The sequence below is a fragment of the Anopheles gambiae genome, chromosome X (genome assembly GCF_943734735.2).
Source record: "Anopheles gambiae chromosome X, idAnoGambNW_F1_1, whole genome shotgun sequence".
NCBI lineage: Eukaryota > Metazoa > Arthropoda > Insecta > Diptera > Culicidae > Anopheles > Anopheles gambiae.
Genome location: NC_064600.1, coordinates 26,260,204 through 26,287,192, shown reverse-complemented (window position 1 = coordinate 26,287,192; position 26,989 = coordinate 26,260,204). Strand labels below are relative to the sequence as shown.

Here is a 26,989-nt window from a genome sequence, read left to right as displayed (position 1 = left end):
CACATAGTGGCTTAAATCCTTAGTGTGGTTAAATTTGCGCGTTCCCGTCAGCTTGAGTTGTCGGCAGTAAATCTCTCGACCGCAACTTCCTGTTGAAATATCGTATCGTACCGATGTTTACTTTGTTGACTCGATTCTGCCGACGGGTTACTCGAAGAGAAACGTCGCTAGCAAAACGATATAAAAATGAACATAATGAACGTGTGAGAGAATCCCTTCAAATCGCGATATACTGGTGTCCTCCGAGATACGACAGTATTTGGGACCAAAAAATGTTCAAATCAAGGTGTAAGTCGAAACAGTCGTATGTCGAATATATGTGAATATGGAGTTTATAACAGAACTTGAAGAGTCGGAATCTATGACATTGATTAATTTATTAAAATTATGTTCGATAATGTATTAATTTTACTCCAAAAGCCGTTTACACGATATTGATATTCAAGAATGGGTAGTTGTCGAACCTTTGGAAATGTGTGTCTAATGGTGATTAGCATAGAAATTCAAATAATACACCAATTTCTTCTCAATTACAACTTATAACTGTCAAAATCAAAATCTTCGTATTTGAGAATCGTCGTAACTCGAGGGAGCCGTAACTCGGGGGACGCCTGTAATAGGCTTGATTGACAGGTATGGGTTCATCATTAGTTCATGTATCGGGTTCATAATCGAGTTCATTTATGGGTTCATTATCAACTCCATGACCGGTATCGATTCATCCCAATCAACAATGTGTTCATTTTCGGACGAATTTTTGGCACTCCTGAGGTAAAATCTGCACGAAATTTGCTCGAACTAATCAAATTTGAGAGTGTGTGCGAAACCGTCTGTATTGCATTGGGATCTGTCAAGATTGCGCGGCTTTGAATGAATCCATCAACTTATAGTGTGTTGTGTGTTTACTTGCTTAGGAAGTGTTAAGTTTTGTGAACCAAGTTAACAAGTGAATAATCATAGCATTTTGGTTAAGTTACTGTTAATCCTTCTATAATTGTCTACGCCATGGCAAAAAGAAGTGGAAAATTATATCGTTAACGGGATAAATTGTTAGAACAACTATCTGCTGAAAATGACGCTGAAGCAGGACCCAGCAGAGTGTTTTCATCATCAATTGGTATGTACTTTTTAACAATGTTAACAAAGTCACTAATACTACGCATGTATCACACTATAATTATTTTTTTAGATAATACCTCGCAAACTGGTCGTGTAAGTTCATTATTTAAGTCCCATGTCCCGGATTCAGAACATACGGGCAGAGAAGATCCGGCTTCTTCCCTAATAGATATGACAAAAGAAGGTGTCTCGAAAATTTAAACGCGGGTAATATTATCGAATAATACTAAAATCAATATTATAATAATCAATTGTATTTAATGTCTGACTTTAGATACATTTTCCAATGAGGATTATTTTATTGCGCTCTCTTCAGATAGTGAAACCGATGGAAACGATGGAAATATGGAAACTGTAGACACCAATAAGTCTAAAAAATATCACAATTGTGAAAATCATGAGGATGTCAAAGATTGCTTGAGACATTTTGCCATCAGCCGAAATCTGCCTCGAGATACGGTTAATGAGATGTTGGAAATTTTGAGAATTGACACCAATATGGACCTACCGAAAGACTGTCGAACCCTTCTTAAAACGTACGTACATCCTAAAGTTGACTTGATTCAGATCTTCTACTCCATGCACAGAGCAATTTACGATCCAGTTCTCTGTTGACGGCCTTCCCCTACATAAAAGTGGACGAATGCAAGTTTGGCCCATTTTAATGGAAGAGTGGAAGAGGTAAAAAATGCACCAATAATGATGTTTGCTGCATTTTGTGGTACCGAAAAACCGAGAAGTGTTGAAGAATACTTACGTCAACTTGTGGAGGAAGCAAAAAAACTTTATCTTAATAGAGTTCGCATAGGAGATAAAACAATAAAATTTGAAATCCGAGCTTTTATAGCAGATTCTCCTGCAAGAGCATTTATAAAATGTAAGTATTATTCTTTGAAAATGTTATATGAAACTGCATTTTAGCAACATTTTTATTCTTGCAGCAACATGCTATTATAATGCTGTACATGGATGCTTAAGATGCACTTGCGTTGGTGTGTACCATCCCATATGGCCATAAGGTGGTGTTCGATTGTGTCGGGGCTCCAGTACGAACCGATGATAGATTCCGAGATAGGGAATGCATTCCACACCATCTGCCTTTGCGATCGCCTATAGAAGATCTGTTGAATTTTGATGATTGAACACGTTCCTACGAGTGACCGTTTGTATTTGATTGATCTTGGTGTAACTCGAAAAATTATCTGTGGAATATGGATCGGAAAGTTTGTATCCCTTTCTAGATTGTCTGATGCTCAGAAGGAGTTTGAACGAATTTTTTTACTGCGTTGCAGCTTCCCTCAGAAATCAATAGAAATACTCCTGATCCGTATTATATGCACAAATGGAAGGGCACGCAGTTTAGAATTTTTTGCATTATTGCAGCTTTATAGTTATTGTTATGGCCCAACCTGCCTAACGGCTAAGGGCACTCACCGAAGACAGGCAATGGTCTTCGGGTGATGTGTGAGTGTAGCAGGTCGGGCCAGAGAGAGAGCCGAGCGGCAAAGTGCATTTATTATACTGTAGGCTACCGCACGGGCAACAAGAGGAAATAGATAAAGGCATATTCCATATATATTCAGAAAGACGAAAGTGTACTGTATTCGATAGAAGGGTGGCGATATCACAACAGTTATGAAAGAACTTGTTACCCGGACGGATATACAATCATTATTTACTTTATTTTTGTGGGATTACTATATTTTCAACAAAATTCCATCGCAAGCATTGGAAAACTGCAGAGGTGTTCTTAAATGTTTTTGTCCGTAACTTTGGCGCAATATATGGTATTGAACATGTTACAAGCAATGTTCATAACCTTTAACATATTGATAAAGATGTTGAAAATTTAGGACCATTGGATAATTTTTCAAGCTATGATTTTGAAAACTATGTTGGCATCTTAAAACGCTCTGTACGTTCCGGATTTAAATGTGGTGTAAAAATTGCTGCTCGGTCTGAGGAACGTGCTATTGTGCATTCGTTAAATCATTCCGATTGTCAATATCCTCGGATAGTATACAATGGGAATGGGATTCAATTAACTGCCAACTTTTTGTTCAGAGCGTCAACAAGAGATGAATGGTTTTTAACCAAACATAACGAAGTCGTCAAATTTATGAAACTTAAAACTAATCCCTCGTTGGTCGTTGTTGGAATGGGATATGAGTATGTAACTGATGTTTTTCATATACGTCTTATTGAAAACGATGAGGAGATCTAATTATCATCTGCAGATATCTACATCTACGAGGCTGAAGATTGTATACCTACAGCAGTAGAAGAATTTTCTTTGCACCATATAAGATGTAAGCTGATAGCTGTGACTTCCCCGGCAAACCCTGGATTAAAGCAGTTTGTCCCTCTTTTGCATACTTTTGTTAGTGACAGTTAAAAATATAATAGAGATGACGGAAAACTTACAAAAAAGATTGAATATTGATAGTTTATATAGTTATGTGTTTATTTTGACCTGTGTGTTGGCAATGAGAAAATCTTCTTCTTCTTCTTTGGCTCAACAACCGATGTCGGTCAATGCCTGCCTGTACCCATTCATGGGCTTGGCTTTCAGTGACTAATTGATTCCCCCCCATAGCAGGATAGTCAGTCCTACGTATGGCGGCGCGGTATATTTGGGGATTGAACCCATGACGGGCATGTTGTTAAGTCGTACGAGTTGACGACTGTACTACGAGACCGGCTCATGCTTAACTCACGCTTGGTTATAAAGCTGTAACGGGTCGAAAACTCTTCGAAGCAGTCGGCGCTGTTTTACCAGATCTACCGTTGTTTCTTCTTCACTGCTACTATCGTCACTTACAAAGTGGGAGAAAATCATTTCGATGTTTAAACAAGGATTGTAGACTTGATAAACGATCGTGTCTTAAATAAACTTGTTTACGTTTTTTTATTTTGATTTTGAACATTTTGACACATTGGCAAAGGCTTTGACACAGCTTTAGCGAAAGAAAAAATTTAAGTTTGTCTTGACGCACTTGTCTTGTGTCATTTCCGTTTGTGTTTAATAATCATCCTCATACCAACCAAATTCCATTGACAGCCAGAGAGAATCATTTTGTTATACAAACTACGTCGTGTTTTTGTATGTTTACATAGAGTTACATTTAGAAATTGTAAGAAGTTGTTTCTACAATAGGAAACTTAGACCACCAACTGTCATATTTCAAACCAACATGGCGGCTACAATGTCACCAACCATAATTTCATCACCTTACAGGGTTTTCCACTCCAATTAACAACTGTCCACAGTCTACTAGCAATCTTCGATTTGAAAAACACGATTGTCTACCACTTACAAACAAGTCAAGCCGTTTTTGGTACACTGTCCATTTCAATTTCACAATTGTCGTCTTCGAAAACACATGTCAGATGCGGCACGGGTTTGGCTGGAACGTGTATCACTTGTCTGTAAGAATTGAACCATGTTGTAAACAGGTCTTGATTGAATATCAGAATATGGGAAAGCTGAGCAATTTGGACATGTTAAACAGTTTTATCATTTGGTTTTAGTTATTCTTGGATCGTTACAGTTTTTAGGTTATTTTGGGACGTTGTAATTTTTTTTCACTGGCTACAAGTAAAAGCACCGATAAATGTCAACATTTCTGCATTGTGTTGAAAGATTAAAGTATACATAAAATGCCTAGCATGTCCATTTTGCTCAGCTGTCCTAACATCAAGTGATACACGTTCCAGCCAAAACCAAAACAACCCGTGCCGCATCTGACGTGTGTTTTCGAAGACGACAATTGTGAAATTGAAATGGACAGTGTACCAAAAACGGCTTGACTTGTTTGTAAGTGGTAGACAATCGTGTTTTTCAAATCGAGGATTGCTAGTTGACTGTGGACAGTTGTTAATTGGAATGGAAAACCCTGTATCTGCCAGAAGTAAATAAGTACGTTGACAGTAGGTTGTTTATGCAATCAAACGGCGTGTATGTGATGCATTAGTTAAAAAAATAATTGATCCGTATATAATGTATCATCAAAGTAATATTTTGGGTTAGAATGCGCAGTAATCAGTATTATTTTAATTAGCTACTTAAAGGGCAGTCCACGTTTTGGCCATAGAACATACGTGTTTTTGTAAAGTACATGTAAACCAAATTTTTGAGGTTATGTATTTATATTGTTTCCTTTACACCCGAACCATATATTTCCAATCATGATTGTACATCCTAATTCCGCATCTTTAAAACAAAACAGGAAAGTGCAAAGTGTTTCTGGTAAGTTGAATTGTGTAAGTAACTTTCCCCTGTGAATTGTAGGAATTTTGTCATCATACAGATCCAGAGGTCATACGGCTAGAGGTATGAAGATTACCCGGTTGAAAATAGCTTAGGAAAGCTTACAGGGTTTACCAGCATAATAAACAACTATCCACTTGTTTATACCAATAGTCGTTTTGAATAGACACCGCTGTGTAGGGGAAAGCGGGGCAAAATGGGCATGTTAAGCAGTTTACTGAATATTCCTTTGAATATTCCACAAAACACAATTTTTCTTTCATTAATGTATGCCTCAACCATTTATCTATGGATTAAAATTGCCACATAGAATAAAAACAACTTGAAAACATGAAAATAATGTAAAATAAAAGTTGATGTTTTACGAGAAGCTATTTTGACACGCGGGGTAAAATGGGCATAGCCCTGGGGCAAAATGGGCATATGTAAACAAAATGTGAAACGTCAAAACACTGGGGCAATTTGGGCCACAACAACTGCGCTTAGGTAATGGTCTATGCTTTTGCGCACGTTTCGTGAAATGTATTTTTCGTTCTATCTTTTGATTTGCTGGTCAGAAAAGCCCTTAAAATTCTTCCAAAAATATGTTTTCAAGATTAAAACAGCTTTCAAACGTATAAATCTACAAAATCGAATCTTATGAAGCTGTGTCTGTTATCATTTTGAGGCGACAAATACAACACCATAGCCTCACCAAGCGCCGTATGTCAAAAGCATCTGGCCTTTTTGCCCCAAGCGTAACTGCCCATTTTGCCCCACGTGAAGCATTTTTGTAGTTTTTGTTATATTATTAAAAATACGCATTCAATCGCCTTGCTTTCTTCAGACAAATTGTAAAGAAATATCATATCTTTAAAAATATATCATGAAAAACTTCAACGCATCCCTGTGACACTTGTTTAAGCTTATTTTCGAAGTGGCAAAAATTACATCAATATGCTGCTAAACCTTATTTTGCATTTTTCTTAGTTATTTGTTATGTAAGGGTTATGAAAACTACATGGTGTTCATAGAACACTTTACTGAATACATTTTGAGCATTGGAAAGTATCTTTGTAGTCAAAAAATGCTTAAATAGAGGGTGCCCATTTTGCCCCACATGCCCATTTTGCCCCGCTTTCCCCTACCACTTGCTCACACGTCGATTTAGCAATAACATAGTCTAATGGAGGAGGAGTTGTGATCACCAGTTGTAACATAATTTTTTGAGTGGGGGTTCTTATGTGGGTCAGAAATGAACAAATCAGCTTTACATTTTTTATTAATAACACCTTACAGTGGTTGTTCAATGTTAAACTCACCTTCGATTTTGATACCAAGTTTTAACTTGAGTATCGCTTAGCCCAAGCTTATTGGCTAGCTCCATTCTATCTTGCACGCTTAAATACTTTTGTCTTTCGAAACTTTTTTCAAGGGTTTGCAATTGATGATCAGTAAAAGCGGTGCGAGCTTTTCGTTGCTTTTTACTCAGCCCTGAGGAACTGCTAAGTCCAAGTCCGTTTTTGATGCTGTTGCCATCTTCATCTTTTCCACCTTAAATTAAGAGATAAAGGGGATAAAAAACAGAAAAAATTAATTAACACTGGCGTATAACCGAATTAATTTACTTTCAATTCATATAACTACCATATTTTGTTTAGGAAGAATACTACTCCTAATTTTTGACCTATCGATACCACAAAATATTCTAGACAGGTGGTTTTAAACCGGTTGGGAATTCCAACCGATTGAGGGGAATTTGCACTTGGGAGTCTGTAAGTCATAATGTTTCTTAGTTTTGTAGGAATCATAATAATTTTATCATCATAAGATCATAAGATATTTTAAAAGATTTTCAAAAAATGTAATTTTACATTACATCGACAAAAAACACCGTATAATCAAACTGATCTTTTCTTTTGAGAAAAAAATAACAAAATATTATAAATTATAGAGCCGTTATAAACACTCAAAAATACATGGAATTTTTTCTCTCCACTAAAGCTTCCAAAAATGGCAGAACGATTATTGTATTAATTTTTTTTTCAATGATAATATTTACTACTTAACTTAATTTCATATTTCGGAACACACACTGGGGCCCTTCACGATTCTAGTCAGTTTTTTGTATGGAGTTTGACAGTTGGAGGCTGAAATCATGTAAACAATCCATACAAAACAACACACAAAACTAGCCAGCAATATTCAGTCTAGATTATTCTAGCCTCAAAGCTAGAACTAGATTCGAGTACCTGCTGGCAAAAATGGCAAAACAAGGTGGTGTCTACATTTATCCCAAGGTGCATTAAAGAGATCTGGTAATGGAATCCAGAATCAAAGTGTATGTAGTCCAGGTGGTCTCATAGCATGTTTTTTATAACCAAAATTGAATATCACTGTTATGACAGGATGGGTGAAAATTTTTGTTCAAACAAGTTTTCTGGAGGCTTGACGAATACACAAAACACTCTTAAAATCTTTATTTAGAAGCAGAAGCGATAAAAACAGTCTTCTAAATTCATACACCTTGGGATAAGCCCACCTATACATTATACCTACTTAGATTGTTGCTCGAAAACTGCTATACAATGCAAACAGCTGACAGGCTGAAATTTCAGCCTACGAACTTACAACGGAAAGGGCCCCATTATTGTGAATGTTGTTTGTATTGACACTGTATTATTATCCAACGGCTATCGCCATGATTAGGACAGTCATTTATCGCGATTTGCAGCAAATCCGGACGAGGTAGATAAAAATAGTAAAGCAATGAATAATGCAAAATGATTTTTCCCATGTTTGTAATTAATTTTTTTTCCAAAAAATTGGGACCATCATTACATGACTTATCACAAAAAAGGGTAAAATGCAACCCTTATTTTTTAGTTTAAAGACACTTTGAAAAATAAGTTTTTTTTTTTAATAAATAATGCATTTTAAAATCATCCTAAAATACTTATATTAAATTTTAGAATGGTTACATTTCATAAATTTTCAAATTATGTTTAAAGGTTTTGAAAACTATTTGTAAGGGTTTCATGAATTTTATATGAATACTCGTAGGGTTTCAGCCCCAAATATACCGTGCCGCCATACGTAGGACTGACTATCCTGCTATGGGGGATAATCCATTCACTGGATTATCTTATATATATTCACTGGCGATATATATATATTTATAAGTTATCGTTTGTTACTCCCCGTTCTTTATTAACGTCCTTCCTTGTCGACGGTTGTAATAAAAAAGGGCCTATATATATATATAAAAATAGTAAAGCAATGAATAATGCAAAATGATTTTTCCCATGTTTGTAATTAATTTTTTTAACATATATATATATATATATTTATATATATATATCTATATATATATATATATATATATATATATATATATTTATATATATATATATATATATATATATATATATATATATATATATATATATATATATATATATATATATATATATATATATATATATATATATATATATATATATATATATATATATATATATATATATATATATATATATATATATATATATATATATATATATATATATATATATATATCTTTATATATATATATATATATATATATATATATATATATATATATATATATATCTTTATATATATATATATATCTATATATATATATATATATATATATATATATATTCTTCTTCTTCTTGGGTAAAAGTATGGCTCAGCCCTCTACGTTACGCGTAACGCCTGTTTATCACAAACCCAAGCAATATTACGAGAAACCCAAGCAGCAGATGTCTTAATATTGCTTATTTTTTCATGATGATTTAAAAAGCAACAATTTTTGAACAAACATAACAAAGTACAGCAATCGCTAATAAACGCTAATTCATGAGTATAAATAAATTATTATACTACTATCAAGTCATCATTTTTAACAGCAATCAAGTTGTAACAACTTCAGGTATTATAATTAATGAAATTCTGTTTTATAAGAAACTAACTTCTTTACTTATTACAGGGTTACTTATAAAAAATGATTATTTATTTATTTTCCCAGATATCAATGCAGGATAATGAAATACATACAAGTATTTAATAACTTTATTAACCTAACTTTAAAAAAGAGCTCTCGCACCTAAGTAAATGTTTATTCAAAATGACCGGAAACATAGATTGAATAGGTAATAATTATATTTCATGTATACAATTTATTTATAAATATTTTTAATATTTTATATTTTATAATCATAGGAAATGTTCCTCCAATTGAAAGCTTTCGGGATGTTTATGAACTTGCTTCTTTCAGACTATTTTTCATAAATCATAATGCAACAATGAAAAATAAGAAAATTATGATTTACTTGTTGTTTTAAAATTAAATCTCGTAGAAATCGAATCATCTTAAAGGAATTAATTTTTTTTTATCGCAACGTAAAATATTTTTTATTCAAATAATGTAACTGCTCGGTCGCCTGGATGACAAAACTATTTATGTATATACATATATGTGTGTATGGGTGTGTGTATATATATCTATCTACAATCCTCTTGATATATGATATATATATATATATATATATATATATATATATATATATATATATATATATATATATATATATATATATATGTATGTATATATATATATATATATATATATATATATATATATACATATAAATTAAGATATATGTATATATATATATATATACATATATATTTATATATATATATATATATATATATATATATATATATATATATATATATATATATATATATATATATATATATATATATATATATATATCTTGTTTTATACGTTTCTTTTATATACAAACATTCAAACTTTGAAAACAGTTTGAAACACATCTATTGATAGGTTGAAAGTTTGTTAAATAACGAATCAACTGATAGTTCAAATTTTAAATTTGAGGGGTCGATTATCGATTTACGCGTACTCAACATATATGTATGTGCACATATTGATGTTGCTTGGTCCATGAACGTTTATGTCCATGCGGGAATGCTGCTACGCTAGGCGTGGCCTAAGAAGACCTCTTCCAATAAATTTCATGCATTATAGCTTTGCTTACGTTTATTCTTTATAGCAAGTTTTTCGGTCACCGGACCTTTTTTCTCAGCTTTTTTTATTTTGATATGCTACATATATTTCTCACAATAACCTCATGCTGTACCTTTTACAAGTCTATTACATCATTTACACTTTTTCATGGATATGTGGCTTCTGAGAAAAATGTTGCTTTTTACATTTGTTCAAGAATTTTTTTAATTTATTAAATCACAAAAATTAACAAACTAAGTTAAAAAATACATTCACGAAAATCTAAAAAGTGCCTAAAATGCAGCAGTGACTTTGACTTATAAAGTGTATTTATTATAACGCATTATTATATGCAACGGTGACTTTGACTTATAAAGTGTATTTATTATAACATTATACATTATAACAAATTAATAATAAAGGCAAACAAAATTGACTAAGGTGCAGAACAAAACTGGCCATAAGAGATGTTTCTAGTTGGGTAAAGTTCAAGAGACAAATACTCTTAAGCGAAAAAAAACTATGCCATCGGAAAAAATAACCAATGAAACAATTTGGGATTGAAACATGATAGGGTGAAATTCAACCAATCATAGAACCTTATAAACATGACTGGTCGATAAAAAATCTATGCAATGTTCATGGTATACGCCCTATTAACTCTTGAAAGATTATGTCTAGATTGCATCTTCTATCTCTTTTACTCGAATGTTATGACTACAAGGCTTCAAGTGTGGTTAGTGACAGTCCTGTATTTGAGTGACAGTGCTTTGAGCTAAATCAACCAATCATTAGGAATTTGCAATTTTGTGCTATTTTCCTACTAAATCAACCAATCATTAAGAGGAAATATTGGTTTTACTCAATTAACTAGATTGATGACTTCTAATTATCTATAGTTATATAGAGAAGATGAAATATTTTGAATTGCGTTATTATTCAATTAATTACATAAAAATACTTTTCAAGGATAAATAAATGTGGATATATTAGGTATTCTAGAGGTTGCTTGAAATCTACCACAAAAAGCTTATCTTAAGTTTTGACCTCGCACTATCATTTCAGTCATTCATCATTTTGGTAGCCCATATATGGACATTAATTTATATGTACGCACATAAGGATAGAAATGTAAAGTATCATTCATTTAAAAACACCATAAGAGAGTACATTTATAATGTTGTTTACATGTTGTAAGACCTTGCAAATACTAATATATCTTCAAAATTAGTTGATTTAAAAAAATAGAATCAAATTGAACCACAAAAAGGTCAAGGGCTGCCTGTACCCACTTAATGAAGTGAGCTTGGCTTTCAGTGACTTTTTGTTACCATAGCAGGATAGTCAGTCCTACGTATGGGGGCACGGTCTATTCGGGACTTGAACCCATGACGGGCATGTTGTTAAGTCGTACGAGTTGACGACTGTACCACCAGACCGGCCCAAGTCTGGTCAAATAAAATAATACTATTAAAAGAAGTAATAATGTCTATACTTCTTAAAAATTAAGCATTACAAAATATCATGTAACTTCTAAAGTTTCGAAAAGTGCATTTTGATTTTTGAACAAAGGCTTTATAATAAATCATTCTACAATGTGTAGTACTAGGGAAAACATGAATATACTAAACTCTATAATTGTTGAATGTTGAAGACAGACATTTTATTTATTTTTAGTTTTCTTGTTGTAGTTATTATAACATTCATAAAAATGGAATAATTAAAATGCTTAAGGCATCATTTTAAAAATTACTAAATAACATTTCTAAAAAACTTTAACTTTCAAAATCAAAGTAGTACTTTTTGAAATATTGTAGTTGAAAGATGCTTCTTTCATTTGCCTACATAAGACGGGTTTGAAACATTTTTCAAGTTTGATTTTTTTCTTAGCAATCCACGGGGTTTAGAAGCCTAAATTTTTGGATTTCTTTATGTTATAGTATCAACTTCAAAGCATAAATACAACCAGCATTGAAATCTAAAAAAAATATTTCCATCCCGGTCTGCTTCCACTGTGCTATGATTTCACGTTTCATACAAATTATACAATAACAGAGCCTTCCGCATAACGAATGAGTCATTCGAACTAATTAAACTCGTGATGGGGGGTTCCACTGTATCTTCTTTGGACCGATAAAGGATGCTATCTGAACAGGTTAGTACAGGTAATTATTATATTGAATTTACTGTTCAACATCCGGAAAATTTTGACGATTGCTTGAACACGCATTGAAAACGTGAAAAAGATAAACATTGAAAATACGAACGACACGAAAATACCAATACAAGATCGATCGATATTGGTGGAAATACGAAAGAAGAATGTGATGAAAATTTGAATTAAATGCTTCAAAATCCACCTGGGCGCTTTGGTGATTATTAAACTAATGTCGCATTTGCACTGAACGCAGATAATTAAGTGGAGTTTTTTTTTTTTTCAAAACGATTGATGCGCTTCCGATCAATGAGGAGATGCAAGCGCTAAAAACATCAAACATGGGATCTGGTAGAGCTTCCAGTGGACTCGAGAGCAGTTCCATGTAAAAGGGATTTCAAAATCAAATATTCAGATAATGCCACTGTGAACAGATACAAGCGGCGGCTCATGGCTAAAAGAAGATATCAGCGCCAAAAATATGACTATCAAGAAACTTATGCTCCAGTAGTCCGAATAACAACTGTAAGGAACTTACTGGTAGAATCACTGCATAAGAGTTTCTATCTTCACTGACGGATGCTCGGACATCTTTCAGAAACAGTGTACATTTTACACCCACCAGCATTTGAAGGAAGCATTTGGGGGAAGAAGTTGTTTAACACGTTGTCTGCCACCATATATGCCCACTGAACTGCACCGTCAGGCCACGGAATCACTCTTTGAAACGAATGCATTTGCTTTTGCATTTTTTCTCTTTTAAATCAAATTCACCAATTCTCTTTGTTGTCTCAGTCGCTCCACAATGTCGTTTGTTGGGCTAATTCCATGGAATTTCATTCTTGGAACCCCCCCCTCCCCTCCCTTCCCTTCCCTTTCTTTACCTCTCGCAAAAGTCGGTGACATTCCGACTCCAACGCTTTGCAACGCTTTCGTACGCGCATGCAGACGATGCTACAACAATGACAGGCAAAGCATGGGCCAATGAAAGGCACGTGAAACTGTGAAAAGATCGTTTACGTATTGTCCAAGCTGTCCCGATCAACCTCAACTTTGTGATGAGTGTTTTAAGATTGTGCATCAAAAGTAAAGGATGAATAAATGAACTCCAAGATCTTTTAATTATTGTTCATTCTCATTCTCATTTATTTATGAAAACATAATAGAAACTAATTTTGATATTTGAATCATTTTTTTGAGAAATAATAACCGTGAAAGAAAAGCATTGTGAAAGAACCGATCAAATACGTCAAAGAGATAACTCTTGTAACACGTCTTTTACAATGTGTAATGTGTCAGCCACTATGTGGCTGACGTGGCCCGATCGGAAAAAAACCCGTCAGCCACATAGTGGCTGACGTGGCAGACAACGTGTTAAACTGAAAAAAATCGTTGTATGATTTGAAGCAGTTACCGCGGAGCTGAAATAAAATTTTCCTCATATATATGTTGACACTAGAATTTGTACTGTCATTATATCACAGTTTCTTTTTACACTCGGAAATCTACGAAAACCAATCCTACATCGACGATGATATAGTTCTGTCATCAAACTCATTTGGGGAAAATAACAATTGTAGCACAATAAGAGCATAAATGCTTACGAAACATAAATCTGTCAGGCAGGAAGCGCATCGCAACGATTCGCAAACCATAACGCAATAACAAAACCAATTGCGCAGGGTATCCCAGAAAGAACACCTTTTAATAAACAATCAAGTTCGATCGTCTTTATCCACAAAAGCACAAAAGCAGCAGAAAGTAGGTCAGTTTCAAATATAAACATAAAAGACAATGTATAGATGACAAAGTGTGTCATCATAGAAAATAATTCGTTATAAATAAAGCTTAAACTGATGGCGACTTCAGTTCACAATTTACAGACACGTAGATCACTCGTGTTCTGGTGTATCTCAACTGTTTGCAGATTCTGTCGAAGGCTTTGCCCAATTTGGTAACCATCGTTTGGTTATCAAATGTTCAGTCGGTTGACCGATTAGCATTACCCCACATCGAAGTAAAGAGCAGGTCTCCTCCTGCCCTCCTTTTCTACCTACTTTGGTGTTCGACTCCGCCTCGGTAATCAGCTCGCAAGGTCGACCCAACCCCTGGTTCCGAATCCAAAACGCTGACGTAGCAAGTGCTTTGCGCAAGTCTTTTGGAAAACGTAAGTGTGAATCAGTGACGTAACTGAGACGCGACAAATTTTTATCCATTTGGTGTCGCGTACCGTACCGAAATGGTGTTTAAAATCAATCAATTCAAGTACGTGAAAGAATTGCTAAAAATATTTGGTAAGTAAGATTGCAAACCGTTGGAAAATTCAATTTCAAGCTAATGCGCAACTATAATATAAAGAAAACAACACAGCGTCCGTTCCGTGAATTTTTAGGATGGTCAAACGATTTGATGATGGCAAAGAACAAGAATTATTCAACATGATTTTAACAGATGAACTCTAGATATTTCTTAAACGTGTGCTCAGGTTTTTGAAAGGAACAAAGTATTATTTCCTAAAAAAAATCAGCGTAATCAAGATGAGCCTATTCAGGTACATGTACCAATAGTGGTGCAATTTGTAGTGGTACAAATGTGTTTTAATGGTCTTTGGCAGCGGTCGGCAAATTTTTTAGGCAAAGGGCTAGTCGTATTTTTCATTTCCCCATCCTCTCACTTCGCAAAAAATATTGAAGATATTCTGGGGATGATACAAAAGTCTCAACGGCTGAAAAATTATCGAAGCAAATGTGGATTCAGTAAGTATCAAAATGCTTTATAGACAAGTAATGTCATGTCAGATGAATTGATAACTGATTCCTTAAGAAAAATCACTTTGATAATCGTTGTACTCGTAAACAACAACAGGCTTTTTTTAATGTTCGTTTTTGCTTTCAAATACGATTGATTCAAATATCCCCAAAATAGACATAAGAGAAATCATCTGATTTGTATGAAATTGAGAAAAACAAATAGCAGAAAATATATTGACGCAAGAAAAATGTATAAATCCATTTCACTATATCTAAGACTATGTATTTAATGTATTTCGTATACGAAAGTCAAATGCTCTCCCATCGTAAAGTCGCATACAAAACTTTAAATAAATTTATTGCAACCAGACTTTAGTGTATCTTATTTGTAATTCTATATAATTCTATATATATTCTATATTCTCAATTTGTAATTCTATAATTCTATTCTATCTATGAGCAAGTAAATGGGTTTATCATGGGTTTTACTTCGGCTACACTAACAAAACGTTAATTGCACTTTGATAAGTATTATCCCATGAATCAGCAAACAAAATTTGACACCACTATCGTTGAGGCCAAAAATAGCTGAAAATGAAGACAGAGGGCAAGTGGCTACATTAGTGCGTTAGTGGGACTGGGAGATTGATGCAACCCGTCAAACAGTGAAATAGTATTTGAGAAACATGAATAAACAGATTAGGAATTAGAAATCGCCTCCGCTGGCTACGCAGCGGCAAATAATGACGCTAAAACTCAGTGCGATCATTTAAGGTGAATTTTGGCAGTATTTTGATATGAAACCCTAGTTTACAAGTTGGTTCAACATCCGTTTCATGTGTCCCATCAATTTTTCTGGACGAAAATCGAGGGTAGAACTCAATTTATGCCTACACGCACGTCTTCGTCCACCATGGCGAAAATTCCGGATAACTGACGAAAGACAACTCGTAAAGTCTTAGATTTATTTGTGAAAGTTTGCTGAAATATATACTGTTTTTGCACGAAGCCGTAATTTCTTTCGACGAAAGAACCCGTACACGAAGCACTTACACACGGATAAAGATAAACACGTTTTATTTGCAATTAAAGTATACTTGCGGTGATCTCCGTTCACGTTGAGATCAATATGATAAGAGAGCGATCGATCCGCTGATCGATCGCTTTATAGATGCTTCTCGCAGGAAGCAGGATAGCGCATTCTCTCGTTGCCACGTGCCGAACGATAACGTGTCGGCCCGTGATTGGTCGAGCTGGTGCGTGGGAGAAACGCATTCTCCTAGACGTATGCGGGAGAAACGCATGCGAGAATTCGCATGCCGACGTGTCGGAGTCGACATCAGGATTACAATTCGATTTGACCGTTTATTGCGACAACCATATACCTTTCAATGCTGTACCTATAAATTGCTAAACCTTAAATTGCTTATCAAACCTTTCAATGCTAAAGAAATATAAATTTAAAGAAATTATCTCAGGGCCCTTCACGATTCTAGTCAATTTTTTGTATGGAGTTTGACAGTGGAGGCTGAAATCGTGTAAACACTGCATACAAAACCGCACAAAAAACTAGCCTACAATTTTCAGTCTAGAGTATTCTAGCCTCAAAGCTAGAATTAGATTAGAGTACCTGCTCGAAAAATGGCAAAACAAGGTGGTGTCTACATTTATCCCAAGGTGCATTAAAGAGATCTGGTGATAGAATCCAGAATCAAAGTGTATGTAGCTTAGGTGGTCTCATAGCATGTTTTTTATAACCAAATTTTGGAAATCACTTTTTGGCAGGAGAGGTGACAATTTTTGTTCAAACAAGCTTTCTGAAGGCATGACGAATACACAAAACAGTCTTAAAATCTTCATTCAGAAACAGAGGCGATAAAAATTAGCCTTCTAAATTCATAAACCTTGGGATAAGCCCACCTATATATTACACTCACTTAGATAGCTGCTCGAAAACTGCTATACAATGCAAACAACTGACAGACTGAAATTTTAGCCCACGAATAGTACGAAAAGTTTCATTCCATTTTTCAAAATCAATCATATCTTTTCGCGGGCCGGATTGAATGTTGCGGCGGGCCGCATTAGGCCCGTGGGCCGGACTTTGCAGACTGCTGATTTGATAACGAAATGAAGTATCAGGAAGGTAAATTCATGAATAAATTTTAACACATACTAATTGGAATATATTTTATCTTTGCAATCACAACCATTTTTACGATGAAACAGATCAATTTTACGAAAAATACATATTTTTGTGACTGCTTCGTTGTACCTATAATGGTGGTATGGTTCCTATAGTCGTCGTATTGTGTTCCTATAGTGGTGGTAAACAAAGATGCATCAAAAACGGTGTATAATATCAATGAAACTTAGTTTCGAAGCTGTTTTCGTATGAATAGCAAGGATTACTGCAATAATTTTGATTTCTTACATAATTTTATCGTAAAAAATTTATGAATTCGGTTGATAAAAATATTGACTAAAGTACTGTATAACAACTGTCGTCAACCCACACGCGTAAGAGAAAGCTTGATGTGAGGTCGATTTTTCACTCAGCCTGATTTTGCGAATTTTGGCCTTTGTTTGGTAAATTACCTACAGAAAACTTATTTCTGTTGCTTATTTTAATGAAAACAGTACGACAAGTACAAATCTAAAATGTCATGTTTTTAATGATTTTATAACTAAGACCACTATAGGAACATGCCTATTTTGCTTACCTATAATGGCATTATCGTAAACGTAATCGTTATCTTAAACACTTAAAAATACGTAAATATGGTCAAAAGGCAGTGAATTTCAGTAAAACAATAACATTTCATAACAGCATTGCAAAATAACATTTCATAAATTAGAAAATAAATAATTGCATTATTACATGGTCGTTTAGAATGTAAACAAAGATGTTTAAAAGAGTTATAGATAATAAAAAGATTCGTTATGAAATCTTTAGGATTTTGGAAAAATGTTGACACATTTCACAAAATAATGGATTTTTCGGTCACTATGTAACAGAATGGCCCTATTTAACTTTTAAACCATTTGTTAAAGGCCAGAGAACATGTCACACTATCATAAATAACTTAACTACTGTTAATTTGTCATATGAGACGCATTTTAGTGCAATACCACCACTATTGGTACCACTACCGCTATAGGTACGTTTACCCTATTGGATTTATTGATGTGGTGTAACGACAAGGAATGTCGACATTCCACAATTGGCTACATTTTTAAAATTTTAGGAAGTACTGGCCGGTATCACGAAGTAATGAACATATTTTAACAGTCATTTGAAGTTCATTTTGGTTTAACACTTTAAGCGCCGTGTCATATAAATTCGCATGACGGTTTTGCTCACCGTTCAGCTTTGCATCTGGCGCTCAGTGATTCTCTTGAGAACGAATGAGGTAGGAAAGAGAGAACGAGAACGACATGTGCTACGCCGCTTATCGCAATGAAACAAAAGAGTGATAACAATGGCACGAGAAACTGTCGCTCTCATCGCTCTCTTGCCATGCGCTACGTGCTAACTCAAAAACTGTGACGTCAGGCCGGCGGTCAAAGTGTTAACCAAGATCATTTCTGGTCTGACATCACAGTGTTACGAGTGGGCACGTTGTGCATGGCAAGAGATCTATGAGAGTAAAAAAAAATCGTACGACTGTTATCACTCTTTTGTTTCATAACGATTGTTTCATTGCAGCGTTACACATGTCGTTCTGATTCTCTCTTTCCTATCTCATTCTTTCTCTAGAAAATCACTGTGCGTCAGAGACAAAGCAAAGCGGTGAGCAAATCCGTCAAACCAATTGATATAACGCGGCGCTTAAAGACGCAAAAAAAGTCGGTCTCGTAGTACAGTCGTCAACTCGTACGACTTAACAACATACCCGTCATGGGTTCAATCCCCAAATATACCGCGCCGCCATACGTAGGACTGACTATCCTGCTATGGGGGGGAATCAATTAGTCACTGAAAGCCAAGCCCACAAGTGGGTACAGGCAGGCAGGCCTTGACCGACATTGGTTGTTGAGCCAAAGAAGAAGAATAAAGATGCATAACCGTACAAATGGACAAATAAATAAAAAAGATCGGATTTTTTGTATTTCATAATAAGAAGAATAAAATATAAAAAAGTCAAATTTATTTCATTTTCAGACCTAATCGTATTTTATATTCACATATAATCCAATTACTCTTTTATTGATTCTGTCATAATTTATGTTTGGTATCGTCTCCGAAAAACTTTGACATGTTTGCTTCAAAATTACTTGGTGCGATCAGAGCCCCTGAATTGATAAATAGTAAAAGTAATGTATATAATGTATTAGTAATAGTTAGGATGAGTAGATAGCACATTTTGCTGGAGATTGATGGACTCGAATCTGGTGCAAACATGACTTTAAGTCGAAATGACTTCCACTCTCACATTCCCAGGCACGTTGATCCAATCGAGTTTCCATGAATTAAGCACTACAAATTACGTAGAAGAGTGATTGAGATAAACAATAAAAATGATGTTATGATTTAAAAAAAAAAAAAAAACATTAACCAAATGCGACCGTTTCAACCAAGGTGCGCATTTCAGAAGCCTGGCAAGTTACTCCCCGAGTTTTATTGTAAGCGTATTCGAGCAGTCGTTAAATGTTTTGACTAGGCACGGGCAAAACGATTCTTTTCACCGAACGCGAACGAACTAGCTCACCAAAAAGAACCGAACGCGAACGACGATTCTTTCGTTCTTTGTTTCATGAGGTTTTTATTCACAAAGAACGCTCGTTATCTTTTTCATTTACCCACCATAGACGCATACTGTAGCCAAAGAAGTACTCATTCTGCGGTTGAAACCAATCATTTAAAAACATTAAACACTCGACTGTCTGGTCAACACAATCCATCGCAAAACCGACCAAAAACTAGCATGTAAATAACTAATACGAGCAAAAATGTCTCCTGCATATATTGTACCCCATGCCTTATACACACTTAAGGATTCTATTTAAAAAAGCTACTTAAATATGGATCAACATGATGAGCGCAATCAATTCAGTTCAGTTCATTCGCGAACAATGACTAATCCGTTCGAACGGGATCGATCTATTGAATTGTATAGGTATAATTTCCATGCCAACAGAACACAGATCGAACACCAGTTCGAACGCGTTCGATGAATTCAGTTGTGTAGGTACGATTTACACACCAACAGAACACAGATCGAACACCAGTTCGAACGCGTTTGATGAATTCAGTCGTATAGATACGATTTCCACACCAACAGCACACGTATCGAACACTGCTGGATAAATTCGACGGCGTTGGAGGAATTGAGTTGTATGGGTACGATTTCAACACCAACAGGGTACATTTTGATCTCTGACGACACGTTCGCACGGTGCGAGAAAGAGCGAGAAAGCAGTATGATTTTGCACGTTTTATTACCACATTTATGTGTGCCGTCGAACACTGAACGGAACGTTCGAACGCGTTCGGTGTAGTCAGTTTCTTCCAAAAGTCCTGGTCGTTCTTTTTGTTAAGAACCTCGTTCGTTCGTGCACTTTACCGAACTGTTCGAACGGTGCGATTCTCGTTCATTTTACACATGCCTAGTTTTGACTATCGTTTATTGTAGCAGGAATGAACAACAAATTAAATCGCCTAAATCAAAATGAAATTTAAACGACTGTTAAAATATGCTCATTTTTTCGTATAAGCTATTTTATTATCGTATAAACTGTCTTGTTTAGGGTAGCAATAAATAATGATAAATGATTAATGATGCCGGAGCTCAAGTCGCTGCAATTTATACAAATCTAAAAGGAGCATTCGAAATTCATGAATTGGGCATCCTTTTGAGGTCTGAGAACAATAAAAAGTCGCTGGTGGCCAGATCTGGAGAATACGGTGGGTGGGGAAGCAATTCGAAGCCCAATTCATGAATTTTTGCCATCGTTCTCAATGACTTGTGGCACGGTGCGTTGTCTTGGTGGAACAACACAACACAAAAGTTGCTTGACAAAAGACGCTCTGTCTCACAAACTAATTGACATACAGACGTCAAATTTTGACAAGAATCATTTGAAGGTTGGTACTATATAAAAAAATATGCATTCAATACTAGCGGCGCCATCTATGTGTAAGACCGGGGACTTATCAGCCAACCTGTTAACAGCATCGAGAAATGCTTCTGTGTGTCTTTTAGTCTATGCAGGAGCCCAGTTACTGGTACCTACTTCATGGACGGCACTGCAGTTAATCGACAAAATCATGCCAAAGAACTGGGCTTGATTCAAGTTTGAACTTTAAACAGTATATCGGTGACGTTGTAGCCAGAGGAATCCAACTACTTGTCGTGGTTATCCGGACAACTAAGGCCGCGGGGCCACGGGGCTTTCTCAAGCTGAGAAAACGTTCTCAAGCCCTCATTTAAGTTTCTCAAGCACTCAAAACATGTTCTCAGACTCAAGCCCGTGGCCGTCGTCAGTTTTTCTCACTCTGAGAAACTGATATAGACACTCAAGCTTTATTTAGAGCTTTAAATAGAAAAACAGTTTTTAATCGCATATTTTTTTAACGTTTTTAATTATAAACATTGAATACATTTTCCAAAGTGATTTCCGATAAACAAATAGCGCAATTCTCCATATTTCAGTTAGCCGATCGCTGCATCGTCAACTTTCTCAAAGATTCTCAAAGATTCTCAAAACCGTTTTTGTTCCGATTCGACAAACGCTGAGAACGAGGATTTCTCAAAAGCACTCATGAGTGCTTGAGAAAATGAGCGCTGAGAATCCCCATGGCCCCGCGGCCTAATGAATTCCGCATCTCAATGTGTATCAAAGCTGTCTTCAACAGCATCGTTCGTTCGGTTCTGGAATATTCGTGCGTAGTCTGGAGCCCAACTAATTCTTCTTCAATTGCTCGACTTGAGTCAATTCAACGTAAGCTTACGCGATATGCCCTACGCCTACTTCCCTGGCAGGATCGCAATAATCTTCCTCCGTATGCTGCGCGGTGCCGTCTTCTAGGCCTTGAACCTCTTTCGGTTAGAAGACGCAATGCACAGTGTTCTTTCATCGCTGGATTGCTAAATGGCTCTATCGACTCATCGCCTTTGTTGCATCGAGTCGATATCTATGCACCATCCCGAACACTTAGGTCTAGAGAAACTCTACGGCTCGCTCAACCCCGTTCCAGCGCTGGTCGGTCTGACCCTATGTTCCGCATGTCGGCTGTCTTCAACACTGTCTCGGATTGCTTCGACTTCGACATCTCAACTCAGTGCTTCAAGGAACGTCTCCGGCTTTTGCCATGGCCGCAGTGAATTGCGATACAAATCTTGTTGATGCTATGCATTTTTTTCAATGTACTGTTACTGATCTTAATTAAGGCCATACGGCCCGTTGAAGATTAAACAATAAATAATAATAAATAGTAATTACGGTACACTGTAACATCAGCACTAAATAAATAACAAAGAGTAGCCAACACCACGAATAATTAAAAACTTTTTAACAGTCGTTTAAAGTTAATTTTAGTCTAACCGAGCTCATTTGTTGCTCATTTATGTTATCGTCAATCGATCGTTAAAACAGTGAAACGACTGCTCGATATCGCACATAGGCAAACACAGGGAAACAATTTGAGCAGTACAGTGTAACCCCGTATCACGAGTTTAATTCGTACCAATGACTCACTCGTCATGCGGGAGGCTCTTTTGCATACAATTTGTATAAAAAGTAAAATAACTGGATCAAGATCAAGAAAAGTGCAGGTTTATAAGGATTATATGCATTACATCGATTATATTGAAATTCTCGCCTTCACGAGCAAGTAAATCGAGAATGCATGCAAGAACAAACTCATCAATATATCCCACACTTGTGAAACACACGCTTATTAGGGAGATACACTACACGCCAAAATCAACATTCTGACCACTTTCACGCCCGAAGACGCAGAGAGCCTCTAATATTGTGAAATAAGAAGGAAAGAAATGGAGCAATTAAACTGAAGACACTATCTTACTTACTCCACCTGTCGATCAGCGCAGCAAAACTCTCAACGTCATTATTTGTTTTGAAATGAATTAACTGGACGTTGAGAGAATGCGCCCACGGGCTGCCCGGGCTTTTATCGATATTTGTATGACTTCGTGAGTTTTGGTCTTGCAGTGGACGTTAATGTTGCACCTCCCTTACACTCTTCCTCCACATTTATACCTGGCCCTTTTGGAAATAGCTTGATATTTAACGATTCTTAGTATTGAAACTCTCGAAATGATTACGATTTCTTAAAGGCAACAAATATTACTCGTTATGCGAGATTTTACTCGTTATGAGGGGTATTGGCAGAGCATTTAGATTTGCTCGCTATGCGAAAAAGGGGTACTCGTTGGGCTGGGTTTTATTGTATAATTAAACAACTTTTAATTTATAATGCTAATGCTCTTGATGATTGTTTGTTTAGCGACGACATAAGACCAGTGGTAAAAAATTAACAAATCAACTCAATCCGTTCTCGAAAGAATCAAAGTGTGCATTAAATCTGATAGCTATCACAATCATCGGATCATTATCGCTATATGCACGTCGAGTTTGGTAAATTCTAGACGTGATTTGTTTCATAAACGTGATTTGCGCCGTTTCGCGACGAGTAGCGAGATAGTTCAAAAATTGAACACCAGTCAACAGTCCAAACAGTTCAAACATTAAAAATCTGCAATGGCTCGATCTTATTCGACCATAACGAGGACGATGTGCCCTAAACTACTGAGGAGTCTTTTAGGATGGATTTGACTAGTGATTTGAAGAATGTGAGAAGAAATTGTGGGTCAGAGAATTTTCTCGACTGCCTGCGTATAAATGCTAGCATTTTGTTCGCTCTATCAATAAATTCGTTATGGTGCACATGAAAGACAAGTTTACGGTCAAGAGTAACTCCTTAGCCTTTTACTGCACTTGCAGTAGTTAAACGTTAAACAATTTGAACGATTAAACGACATGGAATAACATTCATCCACAGAAATTTGTAGGTCGTTGTTCAGGCAGCAGTCAGAAATAAAGTCAATCAATGATTGCAGGACAAGTCAATCACCAACACCTCACATGAAAAAAAGCTTGAAATCGTCCGCATACAATGAACATGAACTATGAACAAAACCACAAGGGTCCAAGGTTACTAGGTCTGAACTACCTAAGGTGTCCATAGAGCCACTCCACTAAAAGACTAGAAAAACCAAGTTGAGCAAACTTCGCCCACAGCAATTCTCCCGATCAAAAGCAGCCTTAAGGTCAGTATAGATGACATCCGTCTAGGCTTCCGAAATAAATGCAGCGTGGTTGTGAGATACAAACTCGACTAAATTGGTGGTCATACTTCTTCTTCTTCTTCTTCTATTTGGCGTAACGTCCTATGCGGAAATGCCGGCCTATACAGGCTTTTGAGACTCAATCATTATGGTGGTCAAACTGCGACGGGGAAAGAACCCGCGTTGTTATCAACAAGCGGCAACTGCTCAAGAGCGAGTTCTGAACGACGACTTCAAAAACCTTAGCACCTGTAGTGAAAGTAGTAATGCCATGGTAGTTTTCTACTAAGGTTTTATCTCCCTTTTTATACACAGCAAACATGTTCCATGCGTCTAGAAACATATAAGATACGAGTGCGAGGTCCGACCGAAACTTCGCTACATTTGGCAAGAACTGCGGTCGGAGAGCCACCTGCTTGAGCGCCCTTAGCACAGAATCTTTAATTATATTTTTATTGTTATGCCACGCACATCACCATCGACAACGTCGGAGGGCACGTTGTTTAAGAGCAGCGTTCAACGAGAAGCCAGAATCTTCCGTGGCAAACGCGCCCATGAAAAAATCGGCAAATAAATGGCAGGAATCCTCTTTGTTACACGAAGATGTTCCATTATAGGAGTCTATAGCTGGCAGGGGGCTGTTTTTTCCAATTTGTGTCGACATTCCTCCAAAATTTTGTCGTTTTTTTTATTTAGGAAAACTGTATTAGAATCAAAATATGAGAGTAAAGATGTATATAGCTTCTATAAACATTGTGGGCAACGATGACCCTCAATCTCGATTGCTGTGTTCTATTGTTTTGATAAAACCGATTACAGGATTATTTGTTTCGTTTTTAGCGGTTTAATTGAGCATTAAAACTACGGTGGATCGTGTCGTGGACGTTTTATAGGGGAAAATGCAGATAAGTGTTCCTTAAATTTCCAGTTGAATACATCTAGTACATGGTTTAAGTCCGGGTTTCCCTCAAGAAATGACCAGAGGATTGCAGTAGATCATTTAGAAGAAAAGCAATAATGCGGCTGTTGTTGAACATGCCTCATTCTTGATGTGATGTTTTGCCCTCCACGTCCGGTAATTTATTTATTTATTTATTTATTTACTCCATTAATTTCATCTGGCTTCCGTAGCCTACATACAATACTTAAGGGCCCATAAGTTTATGGTTGTGTTTTAAAGGGTTCTCACTACAAGAGAAGGATATAACAGTGCATTTACTGACGTTAACAGATAACATATTCACAGAACACCAGGATTGGAACAGCAAGACAGAGTATTGCAGTTTAAAAAAATCACTACTATTTCTGATCGCAGAGTACATTTTTATATCGTCAGCATATAATAACATTGAACATTCCGACACTGCCAAAACTACGTCGTTGATGAAGGTATTAAACAGTAACGGACCAAGTATGTTTCCTTGAGGGACACCAGCAACATTGGAGTAATCTTGCGACATACTATCTCCTATCTTGATGATCAAGCTACGATGGCAAAGATAAGAGACGATCCATTTAATCAAATCACAAAGGACGCCAAGTTTCAACAGCTTCTATGACAAAGTAAGATGGTTAACGCGATCAAAGGCCGAATAGAGATCGGTGTAAATAGCATCGACCTGAGTGCCTTTATCAAGATGCGAGTAGCAATAATGAAAGAATTGCACAAGGTTGGCAGCTGTAGAACGGCCGGGGTAGAAGCCATGTTGAAGTGGAGTCAAATAGTGCATCACGCCTCGAAGTAGACTTTTTTGAACAAATATTTCAAAAAACCTGGCTGGCTGCCAACCGGACATTCTACAGCCTGAAAAATCAGTTCACCTCAAAGAACCTGTCGCGACGGACGAAGCTGGGACTATATAGTACCTATATAGTACCAGTACTCACATACGCCTCTGAGACATGGACACTGTCCATATCTGACGAAACCCTCTTAGCCGCGTTCGAGAGGAAGATGCTCAGAAGGATACTTGGCCAATGGAGGAGCCGCTATAATGACGAGCTATACGAGATGTACGGCGACCTCACTGTCGTACAGCGTATCAAGCTCGCCAGGCTCCGATGGGCTGGCCATGTTGTACGCATGGAAACGAACGACCCAGACCGTAACGTGTTTTTAGGCCGTCCACAAGGACAGAGGAGGCGTGGTAGGCCCAAATTGAGGTGGCAAGATGGCGTGAAGGTGTCCGCCATTAAGGACGGAATAACGGACTGGCAGATGAAGGCGCGAGACCGTGAGCGGTTTCGGACACTCCTGAGGCAGGCCAAGACCGCAAGGCGGTTGTAGCGCCGGATAAGTAAGTAAGTAAGTAAGTAAGTAAGTAAGTAAGTAAGTATTTC

At 36.2% G+C, this 26,989-nt stretch overlaps 1 protein-coding gene across 9 annotated transcripts in view; it reads right to left on the bottom strand.

The window, feature by feature from the left end:
* The window catches only part of LOC5668381 (homeobox protein B-H1), a 101,901-nt gene that overhangs the window by 18,602 nt on the left and 56,310 nt on the right, over window positions 1-26,989 (bottom strand). For all 9 annotated transcript variants that reach the window (XM_061648152.1, XM_061648161.1, XM_061648177.1 and 6 more), the window contains one exon: window positions 6,691-6,922. In XM_061648152.1, coding sequence (XP_061504136.1) covers window positions 6,691-6,922 — 232 coding nt within the window. The remainder of the gene's footprint in view (window positions 1-6,690; window positions 6,923-26,989) is intronic.